This window comes from Cervus elaphus, chromosome 17, assembly GCF_910594005.1.
Source record: "Cervus elaphus chromosome 17, mCerEla1.1, whole genome shotgun sequence".
Taxonomy (NCBI): domain Eukaryota; kingdom Metazoa; phylum Chordata; class Mammalia; order Artiodactyla; family Cervidae; genus Cervus; species Cervus elaphus.
In genome coordinates this window covers 22,915,907-22,936,941 of record NC_057831.1, presented here as the reverse complement: position 1 = coordinate 22,936,941, position 21,035 = coordinate 22,915,907, and the positions used below count along the sequence as shown (strand labels likewise).

General features: G+C 36.0%; 1 protein-coding gene and 1 pseudogene across 1 annotated transcript in view; one reads left to right on the top strand and one right to left on the bottom strand.

Annotated features, from left to right (window-relative positions):
* Positions 1-21,035, bottom strand: part of TACR3 (tachykinin receptor 3) — a 75,793-nt gene that overhangs the window by 41,887 nt on the left and 12,871 nt on the right. Inside the window, exon 2 of the mRNA XM_043871233.1 lies at positions 1,300-1,488. Within this exon, the coding sequence (XP_043727168.1) occupies positions 1,300-1,488 (189 nt within the window). The remainder of the gene's footprint in view (positions 1-1,299; positions 1,489-21,035) is intronic.
* On the top strand, positions 5,571-8,361 carry LOC122673208 (annotated as a pseudogene).

Here is a 21,035-nt window from a genome sequence, read left to right as displayed (position 1 = left end):
TTTGAAATAAATCATTTTTCATCCAAAGGAAAAAAATGTAACTAGATGTTCTGAGTCATATTAGAGTTTTTTCAAAGTCATGGCACATTTGATTGCATCATTAAATTTGGTAAATAACATATGGAGGTATTAGTCACGTCAAAGCCATAATACTATAAATTATCAAACTAAATTTTGGGATTTCATAGCTTTCCATAAAAATTATAAAAGTATTACTACGGCAGACTGAGATGGCAGCCAATAATATAATAGCCAGATTAGAATTTGTACAAACTTTTGAGTGACTTCCACTGTCTTAGGAGGGCTTTAAAGTAATTAAAGATTTTGGTATACTAATCTCAATATCTGTGTTTATTTGGTAAAGCTGTCTTCCTGATAGCTTATTAAGTGTTAAAGTCAGTGGTGAATTGATTCAGTCAACAAATAATTTAATTTTATTATTATGAATAATTTTGTTTGGCTATCATACAAATAAGATATATTAGTATTACATAATGGAAAGAATGCAGTCCTCAGTTTAATAACAGCTGCCTGCTTTTCCTTTAATAAATACTCCTCAATCTTTTTCTTTAAAAAATCTGGACTCTGAGTAGAGCAGAGTTTGATAAAATATCTACTTTAAAAGATGATCATTGTATTTGCATAATTTTTTAGTTTTTAAAGGAAAAAATAGATCACTAAATAAGAATTTCATTTGAAATAAAATTTAAATGGTCAGAATAAAAAACAAAGTGCAAACAATTGGACAATTGTTTTGCTAATTTGCTTTTTTTAAGGTGTGTCCAAAATATGAAATACTAAATTCTAACATATAGCATTCCTGTTTCCCTTCTGACCTAAGTGTTTTAAGTTTTTGATGCTAAAACAAAGGAACACAACCAGGAACATGCCAAGACTGCCTTTCCTTTCAGCCAGGCTTCTTACAAGAGCAACCCACACCTTTGGGTTTCAGTTCCCCCCCTCTCACTCATTCCTTAATCCATAACAACCTGGTTTTCCTTTGTGCTTCCATCTCCCGTTATCTTATCATCTTCTTGGGAAACTCTCCAGAGCTACCCCATATAGAGCTCATCACGTTTTTCCAAATAGAAATCATTGTAACTTTATACAAACTGATTGATCATATCATACTGTACTATATACAAATAGTATAGTATTTTATGTGTCTTTTTTCCCAAGTAATGTTTGAGCCCTTGAGGGAAATGTCTATGTCTTATCTGCTTACCTGTTGCTCCCAACCTATAGTTCCTTCAGCATTCAACGCATTTAGTTGAAGACTATAATAGATAATTAACTTACATGAAGTGTTGTTTGGGGCCTTCTGGCCACTGCACGTAGCAAAGAGTACGGCCTGGCATGACTTTGGTTTTGGAATAAAGACACTGAGGGAATGCAAGTAGAAATGCTAGAATCCAAATGCCTCCAATGACGATCTTGGTTGCGGTGGCAGACAGTCTGGGCTTCAGGGGGTCAATAATGGCCATATACCTGTATAAAAACAAACAAAACCATTTTGTTGGGTCTCTTGTTACCTGAGTTTAAAGTGAGTTTCAGAGGAGTTTCAAGGGCCATGGTTACTTCTTTTCTGGTAAACGAATTGATAAAAATTTCGCTTGCATAGAGATAGCATAGAGTAATTATGGCATAGTCTTATAATCAGGCAGATCAAGTTTCAAATCCTATCTGTCACTTATTTAACGTTTTGAACGTCAACTTTATTATTTTTAAAATAGAAATAAGAACACCCTGTTTTAGTGGTGAAGTCTAGATCAACAGAAATAATATAAGTGAAAGGTATCAATTATTTGGTGCTGTGCCTAGCATATTATCAGAACTCTGCTGAACGGAATTGGAAAGGTGTTCATTAAGTGCTTAAAAATATGAGTTCTATATCCCAAGACCTCCATTTTTCTTGTGTATGTTTAACTTTATAAAAAGAAAATTCTAGAGAACTAATATGGATAATGTCTACATGATTGACAAAGATGAGGAATCACTAGGAAAGATATTGTCAACATATCCATTGAAAAGCATCCAGAGACAAAGGTCAGGATTTAGATAAGGATGAATACTCCAATTAAAAGAAATAAAAAAGAAAAAAAAGATAAGGATGAATAAATCAAGTTTGACTGAGGCTATGCTGTTGCCTCCAAAACTGAGTTCATACTACATGATTTAAATCTTCATAGTGTCTATGTAACTATATATAACATTATTGTTATAGGAAAATATATTTAAGGCTCTAAGAAACATAAGCACATATTATTTTTAGAGTGCAACTTTTTGGGAAATTAGAAACTCTTTGAATATGGTAACAAAAGTCAAGCTTTATTCACTTGGTAAAATAGTAAGACTGTGTCTGGGAGAATCAAATTCTAGTTTTAAATTGGATAATATGGCTCATTGCCAACATATGGCCAATAATCAGAGTAGAAAATAATGTATGTTAAATTAATTGTATCTTGGCATTCCTCTCAATAAAGCATATTATTTAATCATACTACTTTTACTATTGGTCGTTTTGTGTTTCTCAAAGGTAACAGTTTTACCAAGGAATGAGTATTACTTAAACCAAAAACATTTAATCTTATGAATAAGTATTTCAAAATAAGAGTAATTCATTAATTTGCTTATTGCTCTTTGCTTTTGCAACTATTAGGTAGAACTAGATCTTCAGTAGATATATTAGTACTTATATATTAGCTTTAGTTGTAATTTAGCTTTAGTTATAATATTATTTATTTAGTTATAATATTAGCTTTAGTTGTAATTTACTTAAAGGAAATATTCTTAATTTATTATATATGACAGCTAATGTGTCTGACTCTTTGTGACCCTATGGACTGTAGCTTGCCAGGCTCCTCTCTCCATGGGATTCTCCAGGCAAGAATACTGGAGTGGGTTGCCATTTCCTTCTCCAATGACAGCTAATAGGCAAAAGTGAATGTTAGATATGACAAAAGTAACCATAAAAGAGTACCTTGGTTTAGGCAAATACACTGCCTAAAGAAAGAAAATAAAATGCATACGTTTGAATCTGAAAACTGTTTAAAATTCACCTCTCATGCTTATGTTGGTAAAAATTAATTCTAGCAATGTATATTGATTGCTAAGCATAACCAGGCAGCTTATTACACATACATACACACACACATTGTATATATATGTATAAATGTATATACATATATATATTTAACATCCAGAAAAGTTCAATAAATCAAATAATACTATCTCTATTTTACAGAAAAGAAAATCTGAGGCTTAAAGTTTAAGTACATTGTTTCAAAATGTCCCAGATGGTAAGAATTGGAATTCTAAGCCAGCTCTGCCAATCCTTGAAGTCTATATAGGTGCAGATTATGGCTTTGAATATAACTATTCATTTAAGGAATTATGGAAAAGAAAGAGAAATATATAAGGTAGATGTCTTCCAAAGAATCAAAAGTCACATTTTGTCTATAAATTCATACATTTATGTGTAACATTAAAGACAGAAGTCAGATATATAAAGGCAATAATTTTGGTTGGTTATTTCTGTTCCCCTTGCCATGGACCGTAGCTCACCATGCCATTTTTCTCATTATATTGAAGTGTTGCTTCATGGTGTTTACAGAGTCAGACACAGAACTTATCAATAAATGTTGTACTGAACCGAATATTCCTCAATCCTATCATAATCTTTGCTTTTTTGCTTGTCCTGGAAATGTATGAATCCGATTTGAATGTTTAGACAGTTGCTATTTTGAGACTAAAACGGGAAGTTGAGTGACATGAGTATGTTTAAAGTCCTGTCCAGCCACTTCAGCAAGGACAGTTCAAAACAAACTGCAAAGTTCTCATCTTTTTCTTTTGTCTATTAGTTTAGTGTTAGAGAAATTATTTCCTACAGGTAGAATACTGTTTCACTTAAACTGTATGGAAGCAATCAACTTATGTTCTCACCAACACTTCAGTGAAAGTAGAAATTTTGAAACTTCAAGCTGACATTTTTGTCATTTTTAACTTGATCTATTATTCATCCATTCAACCAAATATTTATTGGATGCCTGCTGTAACATTCCAGACACTGTAGTAATACAACAGTGAGAAAAAATGACCTTTGCAGAACTCACAGTCGAGTGAAGTAGGTAGATACTAATCAAATAATCTCACCATTAAGTTTAAAATTACAAATATAATAAGTGTTACAAAGGCAATGCTTGTGGCTGTTTTAGTGCATTTACTGGAGAAAACATTTAGATGATCAATCAGTTCGCCCTAAGAAAAGAGTTCTGGGTTGAAACCTGAAAAGGTGACTATGCAAGGTAGCAGAAGGGTGAGGGTTAAAAAAGATTTCTGGGGAAACAAGCAACACATGGAAAATTCCTGTGCACATGGTGGGTTTTTAAGTTCAGCTCAGTTGCTCAGTCGTGTCCAACTCTGCAACCCCATATACCGCAGCACGCCAGGCCTCCCTATCCATCACCAACTCCCAGAGTTTACCCAAACTCATGTCCATCGAGTCAGTGATGCCATCCAACCATCCATGCTCTGTCGTCCCCTTCTCCTCCTGCCCTCAATCTTTCCCAGCATCAGGGTCTTTTCAAATGAGTCAGCTCTTCGCATCAGGTGGCCAAAGTATTGGAGTTTCAGCTTCAGCATCAGTCCTTCCAATGAACACCCAGGACTGAACTCCTTTAGGATGGACTGGTTGGATCTCTTTGCAGTCCAAGGGACTCTCAAGAGTCTTCTCCAACACCACAGTTCATCAGTTCTTCGGTGCTCAGCTTTCTTTCTTTTCTTTCTCAACTCTCACATCCATACATGACCACTGGAAAAACCATAGCCATGACTAGATGGACATTTGTTGGCAAAGTAATGTCTCTGCTTTTTAATATGCTATCTAGGTTGGTCACAACTTTCCTTCCAAGGAGTAAGCGTCTTTTAATTTCATGGCTGCAGTCACCATCTGCAGTGATTTTATGGGTTGAATTATGTCCCCCTAATTAAAGATACATTCAAGTCCTAATACCCAGTATCATAGGAGGTGACCTTGTGAGGAAATAGTTTTATATAGGTAATCAAATTAAAATAAGGTCATCAGGATGGACCCTAATTCAATATAAGGTATAAAGGAGAATTCTGGAAACAGAAACACAGAAAGAATGCCACATGAATATGGAGGATTGAGTGATGTGTCTAAAAGCCAACGAATGCCAAAGACACCAGCAACCCACCATAATCCAGGAAGGGCAGGCAGAATTTCCTCATAGGCTTCAGAGGAGCATGACCCTTGCCAACGCCTTGATTTCAGACTTCTAGCTTCGAGAAATGTGAGAAATTTCTGTTAAGTCACCCAGTTTGTTCTGGTTTGTTACAATTTGATAGGTAAGGGTGGGAGAACCATGTGCAGTTGAGGAACTGAAGGCTAAAGTAATTGAAATGCTGAAAGTGAAGGTGGAAAGTGGTTTGAAATGAAGTTGTAGTGTAGGTCATGGAATTTTGTCCTCTGGAAAGTAATTGAAGTGATTCAATCAGGAAGGGAAAGTAATAAGATTTTATCCTGGAGAATGGATTGAAAGAGGGAAAGAATGGGAGCAGGGAAGTAAGTTACCTCATTACTGTTTTTGTTTGGGTGAGAGATGATTGCTGCTTGGGATAGAGTATTACCACTGGAAACTGAATTACATTAATGACTGAGGAAGATAAAGAAAGGTTGAAATATTGTAGAAAGGGAGAGCCAGTTGGCTAAAGAAATAGGTGGAACTGCCAGGTACTGCTGAAGAAATTGGTGGTCAGGAATTCACTGTGGCATCAATATTTCCTATTCTGCAACTCTCTCTAGGAATAATAATTTGTTCAACAGTAACATGAAGAAAATGGATCCTCAGGGTCTGCAGATAAAGACCCTTTGGACCTTGAGGAGAAATGATCAAACCCAGGATATAATTTTACTCAAATGATTGTCAGTACTTTATCATTCCTTTAAATAAATAGATATCTTTGATATGATCACATTCAACTTTTCTAGGTGCTTGTTTGAGCTCACTACCATTCTCCCCTCACCAAACAGATTATCAAATACATTAGAGACCCCTTAGTATGACTTGTTTCCCAAAAAATAGTTATGGTTGGATTCTTCACCCTTCTGCTTAGCATATCACCTAAGGAAGTTTTAAAGTCACTTTTTTAAAAGATTTTTTTTTTGATGTGAATGACTTTTAAAGTATTTATTGAATTTGTTACAATATTGCTTCTGTTTTATGCTTTGGGTTTTTTTGGCTGCAAGTCATGTGGGAATTTAACTCCCTGACCAGGGATTAAACCTGCACCCCCTGTGTTGGAAGGCAAAGTCTTAATCATTGGACCACTAGGGAAGTCCCTATATCCATCAGAAGCTCATATTTAATGCCATCTTTTATTAGTTTTCCTTTTCACTGCAATACTAGATCACTTTCCTTTATCATTGACTTCGTTTTCTGATATGATTCAAGGGGTCTTTTTTATCAGAAAGATGTCTTTTGCAAAATAGAATTCTTTGACATAACTGCTTACTCTCAGTAAGTAAGCTTTTCCGTTTTGTAATTGTTCTTGGTATATGGGGTAATTCTTCCTTTCGTTAGCCTTTTTATAAGCTCTGTTTCTGGATCTTTATATGCTTATACACACTTAAAATTTTGGTTATAAAAACAGTGCAGCCTTCAAATGTTTGCTTGCTTATATTAAGTATTATTTACCTGAAATAATACAGATTTTACTATTTTCCACTTTGCTTCTGGCCAGAGTAGACACTGTTTTAGTATGTAAATTCAGGACCCTCTAATCTGAAGTGAAGAGATGAAGCCTTAGGAAGAAGTACTTGGTAAGAAATATGTGTACAGCTGGAGACTTAGCCAATTTGTAGCAAAACTGAAAGGCAAGAGTGGTACATATATCTCAGAAGTTATCTTCTTCCTGCCATGCCCTCCAGGGGTCTACATTAGGTAAAGCCAAGAAGAGGCCAGAGAACAAGGAATGGTATTGATATAGTCAGTCTATAGAAGTAATCAGCCTGGTAGGCAGGGTCAGAAAAAAGAGTGGAATAGATAGTGAGTAGATCTGAATTGAAAAATGGAAATTATCCAGCTCAGATAGTAATTTCAGGTTTTTTCACATGCTGGTTTCCTTGCTGAAGTGATTTTCTCTTGCTCATACATTATTCTAAAGTTCAATGGTTGGAAAACTTCTATCCATCCTTTAATTTCCACTCACATTATAGAACGACACTGTAGATTCTTTTCCTTTCTCTATCTAGAGTTTGTTTTTATGTCTTCATTGCTGCAACAGAATTATGCTCATACTTTGATTTTAGTTTATTGGAGATATGATTTATTCTTCAGTGTTCTCTAGCACCTAACAAATTATCCATAGTAGTCAGCTTGATTGTTGAATAGTGACTGCAAACAGTTGTTGAATATTTGGACAGATAGATAAGTGAATAATTGTTTATAAATGAAAACTTCAGAGTGTACACAATTTTAAAAAGGAAGAAAGAAGAAAAAAAGGGAGGAGAAGACAAACTAAAAATGATTCGGGAATATCAGCAAATGGTTGAGACTGAGTTAAAGTTAATCTGTTGTGACATTCTGGATGTACTGGACAAACACCTCATTCCAGCAGCTAACACTGCTAAGTCCAAGGTTTTCTATTATAAAATGAAAGGGGGCTACCACAGGTGTCTGGCTGAATTTGCCACAGGAAATGACAGGAAGGAGGCTGCAGAGAGCAGCCTAGTGGCTTATAAAGCTGCTAGTGATATTGCAATGACAGAACTTCCACCAAAACATCCCATTTGCTTAGGTCTTGCTCTCAATTTTTCTGTATTCTACTATGCAATTCTTAATTCCCCTGACTGTGCCTGTAGGTTGGCAAAAGCAGCTTTTGATGATGCAATTGCAGAACTGGACATGCTGATGTGAAGAAAGCTATAAGGACTTTACACTTATCATGCAGTTATTACGTGATAATCTGACACTGTGGACTTCAGAATAAGGAAGTGCTGCAGGATGTGGAAGATTAAAATCAGTGAGACATAAAAGTCAACAAGAGAAACCATCTCTGACCACCCTAGACCTTTCCATCCCACCCCTCTTGGAAATTCCCCCATTGTCACTGAGAACCACCAAATCTGACCTTTACATTTGGTCTCAGAATTTAGGTTCCTGCCCTGTTGTTGTTGTTGTTTTTAACAGTTTTCAAAAGTTCTTAAAGGCAAGCGTGAATCTCTGTGGATTTTACTGGTCCCAGCTTTTAGGTTCTTTAAGAACACTAACGGGGCTGCATAGAGGCTTTTTCAGCATTACTGTATTGTCTCCTGCCAGATGTGGCAAGATCACTATTAGAATGGAAATTACATTCATTCAAAAGTCATTAGAATTTTCCGTGATGCAAGCATCTAGGAGAAAGGTTAATCACACTATAGAGATGAATGTGATATCATTTCCCCTTTTTCTAATTGTTTAAATTGACTTTTATACCAGTGTTTAAAATTAATTGGATGTTAGCTTGAGGTGGTAAATGGTTGTTTGGGGAGTTTGTTGTCATGGTTTGCTGTAAGTGTTTCAAACTCTGCTGAAATGCTGAAAAGCATAGTCCTGGTAACGTTCAACAATCCATGGGTGCTCATTCTTGCCTACTTTTACTCTCCCTCTGAAGCAGGTTAGCACTGAAGGTGGTATGGAAAAGCCTGCATGCATTTCAATTCTTTGTTTCTTTTCCCTCCCTCTCCCTCTGGGCCCCGCCCCTCCCCTCCTCCTTCGCGCAACTCTGTCTTTTGTTCAGTGTGTGTAACTTGAAGCTAATTTGTACTGCTGGATATCTGACGAGTCACAGATACAGAATCGGTATTGTTCTTACTGAAACACAGCATGGATCAACATTAAACAAAGAAAACAAACCTAAATTAAAAAGGAATAGCTTTCTTTGTTGTTGTTCAGTCATTACATTGCTTAGGTTTCTTAACTTTGCTAAATGGAAATAATAACATAATGTAGAGTATAATTATGTGGTAAAAATGACATTAAATAGCGTAGTGTATACAAGGAGACTTAGATAATATTAGGCACAGTAGACCCTCAAATCACTCTAAAAGTATGCTGAATACAACTAAATTAACATTTGAAACTGAAAAACCAAGCTGCTGTGGTAAGCTTGAGGCAAAACCAAGCAAAGATAACTCATCTAATGTGGTTCTTAGCTAGTTGTGAATAGAGTGGAAAGAACAATAAGTTCATGCCAAAATTCTGACCTAAGGATTAAAAAAATTTCTTTTGATATTATTCCAGCTCTTCAACAAAACTATTTCATCAGGGTGGTGCATTATAGGTTATTTCTCTTTCAAATCTCTCCTTTTAGACAGTTTCCTGTACAGAGATTAGTAAGGTCTTTGCACCCTTAGCGCAACTGGTGCTCAGTGGTTCAGTGATTAAATAGAAATGTTCAGTGTTATAGCTGGAGACTCTGTAAGATCTTTGGGTGCAATGGAAATTAATTTCCCTCAATTTTGTTTAATATGGATCTATACCATCTTAAACTCCTTTTTGAAGTGACCTGTGGCAATTCCACTCTGTTATCTTTAAAATCAGAGAGATGGTGTTGTCAATCAAGCATAAGGAGTTCTACATCTTCAGGGATTTAAGTTGTGATGATGTAAATGCTTACTTAACTGTGCAAATGGAAGAAAAGAGGTATAGATAACATCTAAACTGGAATAATAATATAGTCTTGGCTATCATGCTCATGCTCAGTCGCTTCAGTCATGTCTGACTCCTTGCAACCCTATGGACTATAGCCCACCAGGCTCCTCTGTCCATAGGATGCTCCAGGCAGGATTACTGGAGTGGGTTCCCATGCCCTCCTCCAGGGGATCTTCCTTACCCAGAGGTCGAACCCAAGTCTCCTGTGTTGACTGCATTGCAGGCAGATTCTTTACCTCTGAGCCACTGGAGAAGCCCATTCTTGGATATATACTTAGATAATAAATATATTAATAACATCTGGGATAATACTGCATATATTTGGCACCCATAACATATTTATTGGGGCTTTACTGGTGGCTCAGTGGTCAAGCACTCACCTGACAATGCAGAATATGTATATTTGATACCTGGATTGGGAAGATCCCTGGAGCAGGAAATGGAAACCCACTCCAGTATTCTTGCCTTGGAAATTCCATGGTCAGAAGAAGCCTCGTGGGCCACAGTCCTTTGGGTCACAAGAGTCCAACACAACTTCGTGATTAAACAACCTATTTATTGTATGACTAAATTAATGCATGAATGGAGGCAATTTAAAAAATTGTTTTTCTATCATTTCCTATCATTGAAAAATTTGTACTCAAATTAACTTAATAAGATATCATGGATATATACTTAAAAAGAAAAATCAGCAATGAAAATAATAGCAAACAATAGCAACAAAAACAGCTACAGAGAAAGAAATGAAAGAAAGAAAGAAAGAAAGAAAGAAAAGGCATCCAGATTCAACAGGAATACTGTCTTTATTACTGACGGGAGTAATAATGGCAGAAGTAATACTGCTTTTCTTAGCAGATGAAATGGTCTTCCATATTTCCACTGCCTACTCTAACTGAAAATCCTAAGGAATCTGCAAAACTCAAAACCCCTTAGAATTAGTAAATAAATTCAGCATGATCACAGGATACAGGTTCAATCAACTGTATTTCTATATGCTAGTTATGTCTTGCCCACACAAGTAGTAGATATGGGCAAGACATTACTAGTACGACTAGTAAGACGTAACATCTGTTACTGTGGGCAAGAATCCCATAGAAGAAATGGAGTAGCCCTCACAGTCAACAAGAGTCCTAAATGCAATACTTGGGTGTAATCTCAAAAATGACAGAATGATCTGTGTTTATTTCCAAGGCAAGCCATTCAGAATCACAGTATCCCAAGTCTGTGCCCCAACCACTATGCTGAAGAAACTGAAGTTGAATGGTTCTATGATGACCTACAAACCTCCTAGAACTAACACCAAACAAAGATGTCCTTTCCATCATAGGGGACTAGAATGCAAAAGTAGGAAGTCAGGAGATAACCTGGAGTAAGAGGCAAGTTTAGCCTTGGAGTACAAAATGAAATGGGGCAAAGACTAATAGAGTTTTGCAAAAGAATGCACTGGTCATAGCAAACACCTGCTTCCAACAACACAAGAGATGACTCTACAAATGGATATTACCAGACGGTCAATACTGAAATCAGATTGATTCTCTTCTTTGCAGCGAAAGATGGAGAAGCTCTATACAGTTAGCAAAAACAAGACCAGGAGCTGACTGTGGCTCAGATCATGAACTCCTTATTGCCAAATGCAGACTTAAATTGAACTGTGAACTGAAAGCCACAAGCCCATTCAGGTATGACTTAAATCAAATCCCTTACAATTATACAGTGGAAGTGAGAAATAGATTCAAGGGATTAGATCTGATAGACCAGGTGCCTGAAGAACTTAGGAGAGAGGTTCATGACACTGTACGGGAGGCAGTGATCAAGACCATCCCAAGAAAAAGAAATGCAAAAAGGCAAAATGGTTGTCTGAGGAGCCTTACAAATAGTTGAGAAAAGAAGAGAAGCTAAAAAGAGACAAAGGAGAAAAGGAAAGGCATACTCATCTGAATGCAGAGTTCCAAAGAGGAGCAAGGAGAGGTAAGAAAGCCTTCCTCAGCAATCAATGCAAAGAAATAGAGGAAAACAATAGAATGGGAAAGACTAAAGATCTCTTCAAGAAAATTAGGGATACCAAGGAAATATTTCATGCAAAGATGGGCACAATAAAGGACAGAAATGGTATGGACCTAACAGAAGCAGAAGATATTAAGAAAAGGTAGCAAGAATACACAGAAGAACTATACAAAAAAAAAAAAACACACACAAGTTAATGATCCAGATAACCATGATGGTTGTGATCACTCCCTAGAGCCAGACATTCTGGCATGTGAAGTCAAGTGGGCCTTAGAAAGCATCACTACAAGCAAAGCTAGTGGAGGTGATGGAATTCCAGCTGAGCTATTTCAAATCCTAAAAGATGATGCAGTGAAACTGCTGCTCTCAATATGTCAGCAAATTTGGAAAACTCAGCAGTGGCCACAGGATTGGAAAAGGTCAGTTTTCATTCCAGTTCCAAAGAAAGACAATGCCAAAGAATGCTCAAACTACCACACAATTGCAGTCATCTCACACGCTAGGAAAGTAATGCTCAGAATTCGCCAAGCCAGGCTTCAACAGTACGTGAACTGAGAACTTCCAGATGTTCAGGCTGGATTTAGAAAAGGCAGAAGAACCAGAGATCAAATTGCCAACATCTGTTGGGTCATTGATAAAGCAAGAAAGTTCCAGAAAAACATCTATTTCTGCTTTATTGACTATGCCAAAGCCTTTGACTATGTAGATCACAACAAACTGGAAAATTCTTCAAGAGATGGGAATACCAAACCACCTTCCTTGCCTCCTGATAAATCTGTATGCAGGTCAAGAAGCAATGGTTAGAACCAGATATGGAACAATGGACTGGTTCCAAATTGGGAAAGGAGTACGTCAGGGCTATATATTGTCACCCTGCTTATTTAACTTCTATGCAGAGTACATCATACAAAATGATGGGCTGGATGAAGCACAGGCTGGAATCAAGATTGCTGGGAGAAATATCAGTAACCTCAGATATGCAGATGACACCATCCTTATAGCAGAAACTGAAGAGGAACTAAAGAGCCTTTTGATAAAAGTGAAAGAGGAGAGTGAAAAAGCTGGCTTAAAACTCAACATGCAAAAAAAGAAGATCATGGCATCTGGTCCCATCTCTTCATGGTATAAGATGGGGAAACAATGGAAACAGTGACAGTCTTTATCTTTTTGGGCTTCAAAATCACTGCAGATGGTGACTTCAGCCATGAAATGAAAAGATGCTTGCTGCTTGGAAGAAAAGCTATGACCAAACTAGACAGAATATTAAAAAGCAGAGACATTACTTTGTCTAATCAAAGCCATGATATTTCCAGTGGTCATTAATGGATGTGAGAGTTGGACTATAAAGAAAGCTGAATGCTGAAGAATTGATGTTTTTGAAGTGTGGTGTTGGAGAAGACTCTTGAGAGTCCCTTGGACTGCAAGGAGATCTAACCAGTCAATCCTAAAGGAAATCAGTCCTGAATATTCACTGGAAATACTGGTGCTGAAGCTGAAGCTCCAATACTTTGGCCACCTGATAGCGAAGAACTGACTCTTTGGAAAAGACCCTGATGCTGGGAAAGACTGAAGGCGGGAGGAGAAGGGGATGACAGAAGATGAGATGGTTGGATAGCATCACTGACTTGATTGACATGTGTTAGAGCAAGCCTCAGGATTTGGTGATGGAAAGGGAAGCCTGGTGTGGTACAGCCCATCGGGTCACAAAGAGTCAGACATGATTGGGTGACTGAACTGAACTGACTAGTTATGAACAGTCTGAAAATGAACCTCAAAAAATTTTATTCAATAGCACAAGAAGTAACATTTAGTAAAAATTTAAGAAATACAGAAAGAATTATAAAAAATAATTGATACTTGTACATTGAAAACTATAAATCATTGTTGAAAGAAATTAAAGACCTCAATAAATGGAAGTCGCTGTCCATGGATTGGAAAACTCAATATTGTTGAACTGGCAATGCTTTCCAAATTAATTGAAAAGCTTAAGACAATCCTTATAAAAATTCTTACGCTAATTCCAGAATTTTAAAAACTTACTCTAAAAGTAATTTGGAAGTGCAGTTCTTTTAGAATAGTAAAAAATTTTTGAAAAATAAAAAGCTGAAGTACTTATACTTTCTGTACTTCAAAAGTTACTACAGGGCTACAGTAATCAAAATAGTGTAGTACTGGCATAAAAATAATCATGTAGATCAACAAATCAAAAATATCAACAGTCTAGAAATAAACACATTTGTGTTCAATTGACTTTTGGCACATATACATCCAAGGCAATTTAATGGGGTAAATAGTATTTCTTTCAATAAATAGTGGGAGGACACTAGCTATCAAGAACATTTACAAGGCATGCCAAAAGACATAAAGAAAAATTGAAGAGATCAAGCAATCTTTAGAACCAGTCATAGAAGGGATGTTGGAATTATCATACTGGGAATTTAAAACAACTGGATTAATATCCTAAGGGCTCTAATAATAAAGTAGATAACATGTAAGAATTGCTGGGCAATGCAAGTGGAGAGATAGAAATCCTAAGAAAGAAAGAAACAAAATTAGTAGGTTGAGCATGGCTGAAGAAAGAATCTCTGCGCTAACTTATATATAAGGTTTCAAACACCTTAACAGACACCTCACCAAAGAAGATATGCAGATGGCAAATAAGCATACAAAAATATGCTCTGCATCATACATCATCAGGTAATACAAGTTAGAACAACAATGAGATACCAATACACATCGGTTAAAATGGCAAAAACCCACACCACCAGATGCTGGAAAGGACGTGAAGCAACAGAAACTCTCATACATTCTAGTGGGAATGCAAAATGGTACAGCCATCTTAGAAGATAGTTTGGCTGCTTCTTAAAAAACCAAACATACTCTTACCATAAAATCCAGCAATTGTGCTCCTTGATATTTACCAAATGGAGTTGAAGACTTATGCCCCCCTCCAGCCTCCCCACAGCAATCCCTGCCCCCACAAAAAACCCTGCACGTGGATGTTTATCACAGTTTCATTCATAATTGCCAAAAACTTAGAAGCACCGAAGACGTCCTTCATTAGATGAAAGAATAAATAAACTATGGTGCATCAGATAATGAAATATTGTTCACTGCTAAAAAGAATTTGATATCAAGCCATGAAAAAACATTAACAACATTAAATCCATAATTAATAAGTGAAAGATGCAATCTGAAAGAGGCTACGCACTGATTCCAACTATAGGATTATGCAAAAGATGAAACTATGGACACAGTAAGAAGATCAGTATTTGCTAGGGATTCAGGGGAATAGGATTGAATAGGCAAAGCACAGAGAATCTTCAGGGCCATGAAAATACTCTGGAGGAGACCATAATGGTAGATACATGTCGTTATACATTTGCCTAAATACATTGAATGTATAATACCAAAAGTGAAGCCTAATGTAAATGATGGACTTTGGGTGATTATGATGAATCAATATAGGTTCATCAGTGGTAACAAATGTACCAGTCTAGTGGGAGATGTTGATAACAGGGAGGCTGTGCATAAGGGGGATGGGCAGAGGATATATAGGAAATCTCTGTACCTCCTCTTCAATGTTGCTGTTAACTAAAACTTTCTCTAAAATAAACTCTTAGGGGAAAAAAAAAGGTCCTGAATTTGAGTATTTGCTTTATTCTTTCATATAACTTATACAGAGCCAGCATATTTTTTTATACCTTTGTGAGTTTGAATTGACTTCAACATTTTATTCTTGAACTTGGAAAGTGTTGAAATATCTCTGAGAGGTTTTGTTTTGTTTTTTAATATAATGATTTTTGCCAGTGTCTCTTCCTCTCAGAAATCTTCCTCATTTGTCAGTATCATTTTCCTCATTTATGTTGATAAATTCACCTTTACTAATTTCCCCTGGCTGCATACTTTGAGTCTCTTGTTAAGTGACTGTCAACATTCACATATGCAGCTGTTCTTTATCTTCACCTATATTGGACCTGAATTTCACTTTCGGTGTTAATACTTTTTATTTCTTCCCTACCCCTTTTTCTTTGTTGGCAAGTCTTTCTTTTGATTAGCCATTTTTCTAAGATGTCATTTGAGTTTATCACTGAAAGACAATGAGGCAATGCAACTATGTGCTTTGCTGTGTGTGCATGAACCAACCAACAGATAATCAGTGACCAGTCAGTAATCGATTTTGAAAAATAGGAATATGATTAACCACTGGTTATGAAGTGCATATGTTATTTGTGGAATAATTCATGGACTGAACAGGTAACGGCTTTACATTATGCAAATACTCACAGTTAATATGACATGGTAACAAAAACTTGAGCTTGCTCTTCAGGGAACTGGTATTATTTTATATATATACATATATAACTATTATGTATGTTATATTACTATATTACAAATAAATGTATAAATATATAACTAATCTTGATTAATTGAAATTTGTGCAAAGCAAAGAGTTCACATATAGAATTGTGCATGCATAGAATTTGTTGTGTATGTGTGTGTTCTTTGGCATATGTGTTCTATTTTTGAGCTGCTAGATCTTTAAAATGGTATCCTTTTATATGTTTCTAAGGAGACCTGTTTCATTCATTTTCATTAAAGATAGTCTCCACAATGGTTTTGTTACTAGTCATTGGGGATTGTCAGTAATTTCTTATATAGAAAAACTTTGTAATCTATTTTTAAAATATTATTATATAGTTTTGTTTCTGAAATATCAGAGCCCTCAACATGAAATTTATATTATGTTAATTTTTGTTGAAGAGATATTGAAAATATTTTTATTTTTGGAGTAAAACATTTTAAGGTAATGAAACAAGAAGGAAGTTTAAGAGTTTTGAATTTATTTTATACCATGTAGTTAACTTAATGGAGAAAATAGCCCTTATATATCCATTTAGTTTGAAGGTACTGTGGTACACTATGGTACTGTGACATCTTTTAAATTCAGTTTAGTTTATTCATCTAAGAATTCTGAATTGTGATTAAGAGTACTTAGGCAACATAAACACGCCATTTGTATTTTAATTTCTTCAGAATTGTTCCCTTTGCTCATTTGAAAATCTAATCTTTTTCTTTATAGATAATTCAGTTTAATATGATAGTTACATATTAAGCTGTATAGTTATTTAAATGTTTCATTTTTATTTAAATAGTAACTACTCATAACAAATTTACTAGGAGAAATTTTCTATGCTTTTGTAAAATAACTTTAAAAATGTTTCTAGATGTATTCCCAGTAGTGGGATTTCTGGGCCATATGATAGTTCTATTTTTTATTTTTTTAAGGAACCTCCAGACTGTTCTCCATAGTGACAGTATCAATTTACATTCCCACCAACAGTGCAAGAGGGTTTCATTTTCTCCACATCCTCTCCAGCATTTATTGTTTGTAGACTTTTTGATGATGGCCAGGATGGGGTTGGGGTGGAAGGGAGGAACAAGAAGTAGCTGATGTATGTATACATATAGCTAATTCACTGTGTTGTACAACATTGTAAAGCAACTATACCCCAATTAAAAAAAATACCAGTGTTTCACAAATAAAGGTGATCACCATGTGAAAAAAAATGCTTCTACATTTCTGTGTTTTTCTGCTCTAACACTATAAAGATGTTTTCCCCTGCTATGTGTTCTCATAGTTACCATAGACTCTCTCTATTATTCATTTACTCCATATAGATGAGCTGATTATATAGTATTTTAGAAGGTGATACAGATACATGTGGCAAAGAAAAATTTAAAGCAATGAAAACAACAGAGTGCTCAAGGTCCAGAGTAGTACAGGTAATGAACAATGTGGTTGTCTGGAGGAAGAGTGTTTCACACAGAGTGTAAGATCCTGAGGCAGAAACGTGCTTAGTATATTGATGTAACAGGGGAGTCTAGAGATGGTGGAGCAGAGCTGTGACATGGTGAGTAGTTGGAGATGAGATCAGAGAGTAACAAAGGACCAGTTATTATAAAATCTTACAGACCGTTGTAAAAACTTTGATTTCTACCCTGAGAGAACCGAGGAGCCACTGGAGGACTTGCAGAGGGGATAAATGATATGGCTCATTACAGGATCACTTTGATAGTTGCGCTGAGAAAGGGAAACAAGAGCAGGGATAGAGAAAACTGTCCAGTTCAGCTCAGTCGCTCAGTTGTGTCCAACTCTTTGCAACCCCATGGACTGCAGCACGCCAGGCTTCCCTGTTCATCACCAATTCCCAGAGCTTGCTCAAACTCATGTCCATCAAGTTAGCGATGCCATCCAACCATCATCCTCTGAGAAAACTCTTAGGTGAAACCATATTGACTTGGACTAGGGAGGCAACCGCAGACATCTTAAGGAGTGATTAGATTCCATGTATATTTTGAAAGTAAAAGTGAATAGATTTCCTAATTGATTAGACACAGAGTATGAAAGAAGAGATGAGCTGAGAATACTTCCAAGAGTTCTGACCTGAGGTTTAGATTGTGACCTTAAAGGATTGTAGGACGAGTAAGTTTTGGAGGAATATAGGGAACTCAGTTTGGAGCATGTAAATTCTGAGACTATTATTAAACATTCAAATGATGAATAGATTGTTGGATTTAGGACTATGGAATACAGCCAAGGAGTTCAGTGGAGATATTAATTACAGTTTCATTAGAATAGAGGACATGTCCATCTTGTTTATTCCAATGTGCCTTCTTTCTATACAGTGTTAATACTTACAAGGTACTTAAGAAATAACTTCTGAGTGAGTGACTACAAGTTTAGTGATTTGTGTGCTGGTAAATGTTTAACCACAGACTCTCTAAAGAAAAAATAAACAGAGCAAAACAAAATTAATGATTTCTAGCATTTGCAGATTTCTTTGGTGCAAGTCTTCCTACTATGATTTCAGGCTACCAAAGTAACATCGCTGACAGCAGAGTTGAGAAGAAATATGCACAGTTGATTCCCTCGAACAAGTAATAAAGCAGCTCCAGAACAAAACTGAGCCCTTTGTTGCTTAGCGATATAATCAGATACATATTTTCCTTACTTACAGGTATGGAAAATATACATAATCTTGACACTTGGGCAGATTTGAAGGTAAAGAAATTCATAGATGATAATACATACGAGCTCAAAATCAAGGACTTGAGCAACTATTTAAAAACCTTTGTCATATACCAGACTGAATAATAGAAATACTGAGCTAATTTATCCTTGTACCTTTAGGCAGTCTTCTAAATTACTCCACACAGATGTGATATCTTTGCATAATTCCTGAGAAAAAAATTCCAATTTACAAACTAATCCATTGTAATATTAACAGTACTCTCTTGCCAGAGTGTCTTCATGATTTCTAAGTTAGCCAAAAAGTATGTTAAAAATGTTGCCATAAAACATTTATCAATAAAATATCTATACAAAGTTTAATCAAGTCATTTTTTTCTTGAGTCCAAACTCTTTGGCTTGACTCTTTCAGAGTCATCATTAGGTTTTTAAACATTATTTACTTATTTAATATTTTAAAAATTTTATTGTGATCAAATATACCAAACATAAAATTTACTAGATAACTAAATCTAGGTGTACAGTTCAATGATACATTCACATTGTTGTGCAACCATCAGCAACATACATCTTCAGGACTTTAATTAACACTGTATTTTGTTTCATGAAAAAGGAGCACATTTTGTTGTAGATAATTAGAAAAGGAAAAGTAGGAAAGAAAATAAAATTACCCAAAGTCTCACCATTCAGAGCAAATCAAATCTACATCTACCTTATTGTACTATAGAATTAAATTAGACTGTTAAATCCATTGTCTAACAATTCCTCAGATCCTGATAAGTCTAAAATGGCTTTCAGATTCTGACTGTATGATGAAGTGGTGGGGCTGCAAATCCCAGATGTATGTTTTATAGCATCTATTTAGTGTACCAGTGAGCAAGCCTTAATTAGAATGGTTTATTCCCAGAGCAATGAAGCATAGGGAAGTAGGACAATCCCTCGTCCTGGACACATAGTTTAGAGCTGAGCCCCAGGAAGAGAGAGTTGCAGGTAGAAGATGAAGGAACACTGGTCATTAAGAAATTGTTAATGGAGCGAAGCTTAGGGAAAAGATAATTTCTCTGAATTCTATATGGAACACAAATAGACATCACAAAAATATCAGGCAGAGGGCAGTTTGTAATTTAAGACTTTTGCAGGTTTGGCTGCAATATGTCGAAAACAGCCACTGGGAAAGGGCATGGCTTATTCCAAACACGCTATTATGCTCTGTACCAAAGTGTTGACATTGCTTTTTCTTTGTTGTTTCTCTCTCTCTCTCTCTCTCTGGCCAGGGCAGAGTAGGGAGGATGGAAATGTTAAAGACTACTGATAAACTGTTATCAGACCTTTCTAGGGATTCTTTGAAATAACTGGAGACTAGTTGTCCTTGAAATAACTAGCAAAAAACGGTTTATAAGTAAAGGTTATGGGCTAAAAAGTGTTGGATATGTTAATGTTAGCACATTTTTATATATGTGCCCAGAGACTTGATAGAATTGATGTTATATTCAAATGTAATTTCTAATTTTCTAGGTAAAATTTGATTTTTAAATGCTTCAACATTTATTTGCTCACTTCTTTTTGTTGGGGGGTTTAGCTGTTTTCAGTTCTTTGAATTTTGATTTGAAAAATATTTTTGAACCTGTTGGAAAATTGCACCCCTGAGATACTGTTGACAATACATATCTAACTACTAGATTAAATCATATAAAATAATGACATTTTAAGCCATAATAATTGGCAGTTACATATGGTTCAATCTAAAAGCATGTGTAAAAATGTCATATTTACTACAAGATAGCAATATCTGTAAATTTTAATGGAAAAAGGTTGTATCTCATCACTTTATTTTTATTTGATTACTTTTATGATTATTTTATTCAGTAGTCTGGATTGTGAGCTTACCATATGCCAGCTATTACGATATACATAAGGATACAATAGGGCTAGTTCAGTTCAATGTTCAGTCATTTCCGACTCTTTGCGACACCATGAATCACAGCAGGCCAGGCCTCCCTGTCCATCACCAACTTCCGGAGATTACCCAAACTCATGTCCATTGAGTCAGTGATGCCATCCAGCCATCTCATCCTCTGTCGTCCCCTTCTCCTCCTGCCACCAATCCCTCCCAGCATCAGGGTCTTTTCCAATGAGTCAACTTTTCCCATGGGGTGGCCAAAGTATTGGAGTTTCAGCTTCAGCATCAGTCCTTCCAATGAACACCCAGGACTGATCTCCTTCAGGATGGACTGGTTGGGTCTCCTTGCAGTCCAAGGGACTCTCAAGAGTCTTCTCCAACACCT